The sequence below is a fragment of the Epinephelus moara genome, chromosome 18, assembly GCF_006386435.1.
Source record: "Epinephelus moara isolate mb chromosome 18, YSFRI_EMoa_1.0, whole genome shotgun sequence".
Lineage (NCBI taxonomy): Eukaryota > Metazoa > Chordata > Actinopteri > Perciformes > Serranidae > Epinephelus > Epinephelus moara.
In genome coordinates, this window is record NC_065523.1 from 17,395,929 (window position 1) to 17,404,943 (window position 9,015).

General features: G+C 41.6%; 1 protein-coding gene across 1 annotated transcript in view; it reads left to right on the forward strand.

The window, feature by feature from the left end:
- plekhh3 (pleckstrin homology, MyTH4 and FERM domain containing H3) overlaps window positions 1–9,015 on the forward strand; it is a 39,901-nt gene that overhangs the window by 9,357 nt on the left and 21,529 nt on the right. Inside the window, exon 3 of the mRNA XM_050068656.1 lies at window positions 6,786–6,880. Coding sequence (XP_049924613.1) covers window positions 6,786–6,880 — 95 coding nt within the window. The remainder of the gene's footprint in view (window positions 1–6,785; window positions 6,881–9,015) is intronic.

Sequence of the window (9,015 nt, forward strand, 5' to 3'; positions counted from 1 at the left end):
GCTAAGTCTCACCATCAGAGTAACTTCATTCAAACTGAGAATTCACTTTAGTCTTAATCATAAAATTTCTTGCTAATCAACACTCTCTCCTTCAGTCACAAACTCAGACTTCCTGTCACACACATGCCCCCCTCCTCCTCCTCCTCTCTCAAAACATGACTTTTTTCCTCTCCCCTCTGCCGAGTCCAGAGTTTCTTGGCAGTGGTCTTGAGTAAACAGCGTATTTTTAGCTGGGAGGTCATATAGGCCCAGTCTTAATCACCACATTCCCATTTTCCCACCAGCCCAGCTTCAGCCAGAGGCCCATGCAGCCAGTCCAAGCAATGTGGGGGAGGGGGGGATAGAGACTTGAGAGGGAGGAATGGATTTCTACAAAGAGGAACTGATTATTTAATGCTACAGTATGACCCACTGTATTTTTATGAAGGTCGTCTCGGATAGTTTTATTTATCCTCTGTTCTTGTCTAATAAACTGTGTAGTGTGATGTATGGCTTACTGTATTTGTATACAGTCTTATGGGCCTAAACATCAACAAAAAGGCAGTAACTTTGAGGTCATTTGTTTAAATGCCTTTTTGGACCCATCCAGGCGTTTCATCCATCACATAAATCTCTAAGTATCTCTGCAACACATCCGCACAAGGGTCATTTTTGCAACTGTGGATGTTCTTGTGGTCACAAGGACCCGCTTTGTATGCTTGAACATGTCTCCGCTGCATCCACTGCGGTCATATGAGCCCGAGAGCAAGGACACCCCTTTTCTAACTTTAATTAGCGTCTCGGCGTTTTGATTAGACCCTGGGATGAAATCAATTACTCATCGCTCCAGCAGCCACCACCAGACAGACTCTCACAAACTAATCAACTCATTGTGCTGCTTGTACTTGGTGGATTTAAGTGTGTCACCATCATTGTCACCATGAAAGGGCTGCAGACAATATGCTCATCAATGTGATGACCGTATTTCAGCATGTACAGCAGGAAAAGTCCATATGCTGTTGATCTGAGTCAGTCTGTCGCTTTGATAATAATGTATTCACACAATGTCAGTAGAATGGGAGGAACAGCAAAATCTCCATTTATTCAGACTTGGTTGTGTTCACATATTGTTACCCCACTGTTAGCCTTAGCTGCTTTTGCAGTGTTGTGCATTCATTAACAAGTGAAACCAGAAACAAATAAACTGTGTATAGCTCCTTTTAAATTTGCTGAATCTAGAGCTGCAACAATTAAGCTATTGGAAGAAAATAAGCTGCAACTATTCTGGTAAACAAATAATCATTTAAGACATTTTTTTAGCAAAAATGCCAAACATAGGCCGATTGTCTCTTTAATAATTTGAGGAATTGATGCTTTAAACTGAATATCCTTAGGTGCTGGTCATTGGTCTGACAAAATAAGACATTTGATGACCTCAGCTTAGACGCTGCAAAATCAAAATTGCCATTTTTCACTATTTTATAGACCAAACTAGTAATTGATTAATTAAAAAATAATCAGCCAATTAGAATGAAAATTTTGCTTTTCCTCATCATCATGAAGTAAATGTTGACACAATGTAATGGCTATTGAAAAATGACATTATCAGTGTTTTGGTTGGTTCCCTATAAGCCTCGCTTTCACTATGCAAAGCTATCTGCCACCGAGTACAATCTCTTGGGAAATTGAAGGTTTGATTCGCTGCACAAAAAAAGTGCATCAACTATTGTGCTACTAAAATAGCAAGAGGATAGCACTATTGTTCTCACCTGTAGTTATCTGTAGCTATCCCCAGATACCAAAGAGTATCAATGTTAGTTCTTTCTCATTACTATCCCCTGTAGGGGAAATGGCGGATGGAGGAACAACCGAAGAAACTATGGAAAACAAAATACAGTGTGTCCTGTTGTTGGTAGTTGCTAGTGTAACGGAAAGCAAACTGGTTGTCTATACGCATGCCGTCAAAAGTGAAAGTAAAAGAAAGCCAACCCCAGATTGACTCTTGTTTGGCGTTTTGCCTTGCAATATTTGCATATATCAGCACTGTGTCTTTTGGATGCCTGCTGCTTATGTTCTAGCACCTGGTCACTACTATTTTATAAAGCCCCGACCTCACCTGAGTGCTGTGGGGGTACACGCCCATAAACGTTCAGAGCACAGACATAAGAAAACACAGGCAAAGGGCAGAGTCTCTGCAGAAAAATACACCACCACATACAGTGGGTCATAAGTAGTGATTGAGAGGGATTACTTCTGTATGAGTGTGTAAATTGTTTTTTAGGAAAATTCTTAATTGTATATCTTGAGTCATTGATAAAGATGATCACTCCTAATATGTCTGACACAGAATGGCAACTTGAGGGCTGATGAAAATCTAGTTAAAATGATCTGACGTGAACGTGGCATAAGCAGGCAGAAGCAGTGCTTTCTGAATTATTTTTGATCATTGGAAGTTGTACTTTCAACAATAATTGCATAACGCCAGTGACAAGACACAACAGGGTCAAGGCTGGTGGCATGATGGACAAGATTTACATGTAGTGAGTTTACTCTAAATGCTAAAAGTCCAACACCCTTGAGTGTACTACCATTAAAATACACTGGTTTAAAAGCTTATCACCCAACCTCATGGCCACACAGGTGCTTTCACCCATTATGGCTCCTCTCAGGACTGTGTGGGCATGTACAGACTATACATGACTGACATCTCCCTGACCCTCCTTTTAGTTTTGACGCACTTAGTAAGGGCGGAACAATGTACACCATTATCACTCTTTCATATACAAGGAATTTGGCAACTTGATGTAACTGTTTCTCAGTACTGTAAATTCCCACCCATTTAAACCTGAACAGAGGTTAGCTATATATAACTGAAGGTACCTGAATGGATGTTCAGGATCTTTAATTATGCAGGAGTGTGTTTATAGTGTCATTAGTGATTTGGAAATAAAACATATAATGATATTTAATCATGTATCATTATACTGCCAGTTACTTTGGCAGATCAATATGACGTAATAATTTGTAAGATAAAGAGAAGGGGGCAATATAAGTTGGATTTATTATTGGGATGCATGGCAGTATTGTCTGTGTAAAATTGGGAAAGTAGGTCACACACAAACTAGTGGTGACAATTAGTATTGGATAGATGAGTATTGAACTGCTCATCTCCTCAGCCACATATCAATCACACAGAATCGCCTGCCTCATTGGCTTTACACCATATAGTCTCTCACTTCTGTTCAGAGCTAGATGACATTTACACTCACAACTGCACAGGATGTAAATATGTGCTTTAGATTATAGAATGTCTCCTGTTCTCTCAACTCATCAATTCTGACTCTTATTTTGACGACTCCTACTTTGCTAGCAGTATATTTGCTAGGTTGAGCTGATAAGTCTGGCTTGAGCGATGTTTTACTCTTCACTTTCACAAACAGATAACTGTGAAGATGTTTTATTTGTTTCCTTAGCTACACTTGAAGCAAGATACTTTTCTGTTTCTAAAAGAAAAGACTATGCCACAGTGTGCTGATCTCAAACCTGACCCCAAAACACAGAGCAGAAGAAATACCTTGATTTTTAACACATTTCAAGCCTCAACAGTTGAGTAGTGTGACATTCAAATGATGCNAGAGAGAGAGAGAGAGAGAGAGAGAGAGAGAGAGAGAGAGAGAGAGAGAGAGAGAGAGAGAGAGAGAGAGAGAGATGCGTGTAGATGTGCACTCTATTCTTCGTGCTGTCTAATCCCCATGTCAAATTGTTTCCTGCTCTCCACAGGAAGTTGCCCACTAAAGGCCCCACCGTCACGGCCCCTGCTGGGGCTTCTGGGAATGTGGGGGCGGTAGCATGGGGGGCTGGTGGGGGTTGAGTGGAGGGAGAGGGTTTTAGGGCTGCTGGACAGCTGTGGAGATCCAAAGTCCCCTCATCAACATTGGGCTGGATTTTTGGACACAATGGTCAAACTAACTCCATTAGAGCAGCATTTAAATTGAAGGTCAAGCTGGTTTGTGCTGCTAAAGGTCAAAACTTGGGTTTGGACCTGTACTCCCCTCCCCTTTCACTCCCTCCTCCTCATCTACATGACCTAAAATAAATACTGAAGTTGACTTATGAAGTATTTCAGGTAAAAGATGGGGGCAGTTCAGTTAGGGACAGAAAAACACATTTCTGTCTGTGGTAGCGATATGGCAAAATGCCAACATTTCTTAGAAAACTGCACATATGAGAGCCAACTTTTATTTTGAACTCCAAGAGTATTTCTCCAAAATGTAGCACAAGGATCCTTCAATCAACTGCAATATTATGGCTCATTTCTTTAATCTTTACAAGACTGTGCAAATCCTGCAGCAGGTTACACCAGTTGTTTACAAGTTTAGAACCTCTGCATTGGCATAGTTGAGTTATTAGTGGATACTTAATTGAGATCTAAAAGCTCAGTGTAAGTATTGTTTTTCATTGCTCTTGACATTTTGGATGCAAGCCCATCACAGACAATAGCAATAATCCAAGAAACATAAACACCTGTACAGCAGGCAATATTTTCCAGTCGAGGCATAGTTTTTCTATAGATCTAATCCCTCTCTCGTTTAGGCAACGTTTAGACTATCTCTGCCTGTCTGCATGCATGTCTCCGTTATGCAGCAAGGGTTATTAACAACCTCAAATAAGAGACGTCGTCACATTTCTGTGTTTATTTTAATGCCTATAAGTGGGGTCTGTGGATGCAGGGACTGTCAGAGGTCCCTGAGGGCTGCTGCTGTAGCAGGCGAGCCGGCTTAGTTAGACAGCATGACTGCGGATAATGTGACAGGATCCTGACTCTCTCCTTCTCACTTCTGCTCTTTGGTGATGCCTTGTACCAGTTCACATTCACATAGAGAAAAACTGGCCAGCAATATAGAGTTTCACTGTGTCTGAAGATAAGCTTAATTTAGAGAGTGATGCCAATCCATCAGGATCTACAAGTACAAATACATTTCATAAACTGTATGCATTTAAAAGGATACTTGCTGATTTTCAACCTGCTTTGTGTCAAAACAATGTGGGTAGTATGTGTAAATTAATTATGGTCATCGTACCAGCTCCCAAATCTCCCTGCTCATCTCCCAGCTCAAATTCAGATTTTTGCTGGCTCAAAACTTAAGCATTTCTGTATGTCGAATTGATCTAATCAAACAGTAAAACTAAGCAGCACTGATCAAACATGAACCAAGATTCTGTTACTGTATTGCCTAGGTCTGCCTATAATGTCCTCAGAAACATATTTTAGTACACTGTTTGGCTGTAGTATGAGAATTTGTGAGCAGACAGTGGTTGCCTTACTGTATTGTAAAAACAGGCAGAAATTCTGAGATTGAACAGTAAAACTAAACAGTGCTGATCAAATATGAACCAAGATTCTGTTACTGCATTGTCTATTTCTTGCCTAAACTGTTTTCAGAAACATACTTTAGCTTACTCTTCAATTGTAATTTGTGATTATTTGTTATCAGCCAACTGCCATATTAATTCCAGTGTCTAAACGGACAAGCTTTCATCATATTACCCATCAGTGGGTTTATTGGTCCGGTGTGGCGCATTGCATTCTGTCATTCATTTTTTTCTTTTTTCTCTGGTCATGTACCACCAATGTCTTTGCATTGGTAATTTTTGCATCTTTCTTGCACATATCCAGTCCACTTTTATGAAAAGACCATCTTTCATGCAGTGAAATACTTCTTTATGCATATTAGGCAGCACTATTTGAGAGTAATGTCACAGAGGTCAACATGATAAACCATGGTATAGACAGGATCAGGTCAGTGCACACAAAAAGACAGGAAACAGTTTCTGCAGTCATGTAAGCTGAGCCAAATCAGATAAGGCTATATTCAGACTCATTGATTATTGCTGCCTTCCGTGAGGAGGAACCATCCGGAATTATCAGATCAATAAGGACATAAATCAGCTGGCGAAGGAGTTGGTAACAGGAGGCCAAATATCCCTGGAAGGGAGTGCTTGATTCATTTCCTGAGCAATGGTCCCAGCAGGAAGAGGGCAGGATGGAAGGAGGGGTTTGTCGCTTGCACCGCACATGCTAGTTAGACCCAAGAAATAGAGAAAATAAACCAGTGATGAGATAAATAAATGAGGAGAGATAAAACCTCTAAACAATCTAAAAGACTGGAAATGAGCCTTGGCCTGAGATAACACGGTCTGAATTTGTCCACAACATTGCCTGACCAGATGTTGAAGCATCATTGTATGTGGAGGTACCTGCAAATGTTATGGTGAGGCATTAAAGAGAGAAAGAAAGAACAGTGGTTCAGCAGATTTACAGATGTTTTTTTTAGATGTTTCTGTTTTTTAATTATCCAGCGCTGTGACCTCTTGAACCTTCTGCCTTCCTCTGACCGGCGTGAGCTGGCTGGCTGGGAGTCAGGCCGGCGTCGCTCTGTCACGTTTATTTTCAGTCGCTCACTCGGCATGGCGGCTAAAGTGATAAAAGAGAGACGAGCTGTCCACAGTGGCGTGGTATTTATCAGTGTGTGTTTGTGTGCTTGCGTGCTGCTAGGGAGGGAAACTGGGAGAATGCTGGAGGACAGATATTCGTGGCACTTCTTCCAGTCCCCCCTGTGTGACCCCCACCTAAGAGTATCAGAGAGGCTTGTAGTTGGCACAGTGTCACATGGAGGGGGTTCACAGCCAACTGAATTGGTGTCTCTGGGCCAATTAGCTATCCAATGGGAGGGAGTAGTCAGGGGAAGACTTGAGTTGAGAGGGAAGCAGAGTTATTTACATTCTCTCTCTGCTGCTCCACACAGGCACACTGTCTCAGAGGTGTCTGAAGAGATGAAGAGCCTGATCATCGAGAAGAATAAGATGGGCCTGGAGGAAGAGCCTGAACTGCTGGTCAAAGGTGAGTCTGACTCGCACAACAAAGACGGCACATGACGCCAATGTTACACCTGCTGTTGTGTTCAGTTGCGGTGTGCATTGCCTTACTGCAGAAATGAAATGTCTATGAATCAATTGGCCAACAAACTGAAAATTCTGATAAGCAATTATTTGTTTAAGCAAAAATGCTAAACATTCACTGTTTTGTTGTTTTCATTTGTTCTGTATTAAAGGTATACTATGCATTTTCAAAAAACAAACAAAAAACAAAACAATGTATAGACTCATACAGAAGTAATCCCTCTCAGTCATCATTTATGACCCACTAGAAGTGTGTGGTAGTGTATTTTCTGCAGAGACTCTGCCCTCTGCCTGTGTTTCCTTATTTTCTGTGTTTGGGATATTATGGGCGTGTACTGCCACAGCGCTCAGGTGAGGTCGGGGCTTTATAAAACGGTAGCTATCAGGTGGTAGCTACCAGACCGTAAGCAGCATGCATCCAAGAGACACAGTGCCAGAAAACCACAAATAAAGTGAGGCGAAATGCCAAACGAGAGTGAATCCGGGGTTAGCCCTTATGGCTTTTACTTTCACTTTTGCTGGTGAGCATGTTTAATGAGCATGTAAATTGAATGTCTTTGCCTTATGGAAAGACGTTGGATGGACAAAACTTAGAATCTGAGGACATCACCCAGGGCTTTTGAAATTGTGATGGCTATTTTTTACTTTTTTTTTTTTTTTTTTTACTTCTACACACTTAGCATTGATACTACTACTTTGTCTTTCAATTAATAAACAGGGTCTGTACAGGGCTAGGTTAGTGCTGTTCTTCCCATTAATCATAGTACATATTTCATTACCCTAATTCTCTCCTACTAAGTACTGTCACAGCTCCATTCTGCGCTGTCGCCCTGTAGTCAACCCCTCTCTGACCACATGTGGCACAGCTGCTCCCCCTCTGTGTCTTCATGTAAGGATAGCTACTGGCATCATGAGCGCCATCTTGGGTGTCTGATGTTTTTGAGGAATGATCTCATAGGATATTTCTGTATGATTTTTTTTCCTTTTTTCTCCTCTTGGCCCGCTACTGAAAGGGAGCTGTAATATGCCAGCACTTGGATAAGTTACGTCCAGTTTGGAATGGCGACAGTCAGATTGCCTAATTCTGACAGCAGTTACTATGCACCCTCGGCTAGTGCCCCTCCCTTACTGCTGTCCCCTCTCTGTCCCTGTCAGGCTGTTTAAGGAAGAGTTTCCCTCCAAAACACAGGGCAGCTACTTTCCTTGGGCAATTGATTACACTGTCACTTGGGATTTTAGCTTTTGCACCACCACCACCCCTATCCTTCAACCAACCAACCACACTCTTGGAGCCACCCCAACACCTCAGGGCACCAAATAATCCCTCTCATTTATCTGTGTGTGTTGCACAAGGATATGTTTTCAACAGTTCCTCCATTAGGGCCTTGTTCGGTATGCTTTTTCTTTTCAGCTGGATGTCCTGAGGCTACATGGGGTTAATATGGCCCCAGTATCTAAAATAGGCCACAAACATTGCAGATATAGACTGATGCTGGGAGGATGGATTGTAAAAGCCATGGAGTGGTGACAGAAAGAGATGTTAAGATGGTGGTTTATTGACATACCTTTGTTGATTTATAGTTAACGTGAACTGCTTCTGATGTCATACTCTGTTTGATCCCAAAGAGAGAACAAAGTTTAGTGCTGAGCATCTTGTACATAATGTTCAGGTCTGATTTATTATTCATAATAGAGGTGGGGCCAAGTCATTGTTTTGCAAGACACAAGTAAGTCCCAAGTCTTTGTACTCAAGTCCCAAGTCAAGACTAATACTTCCTGAGTCAATCCCATGTCCTATGCCACAAGTACAACTAAACATAATGAGAAAAACGTGATGCTGACATGCACCTTTGGGTAGCACTATTAACTAGGGATGCACCGAAATGAAAATTTGTGGCCGAAGCCGAATATTATTAAACGCTTGGCCGAATACCGAGTACCGAATACCGAATATCATTGTTTAGTTTTTCATTCATTTTTGCAGATGAACCCCCTCCAGATTTGTGTTATCACGGTACCAAAATTGGGACCCACTGTGCGATACCAATGAAAATATCATGGTTCCGAGTAGTATCA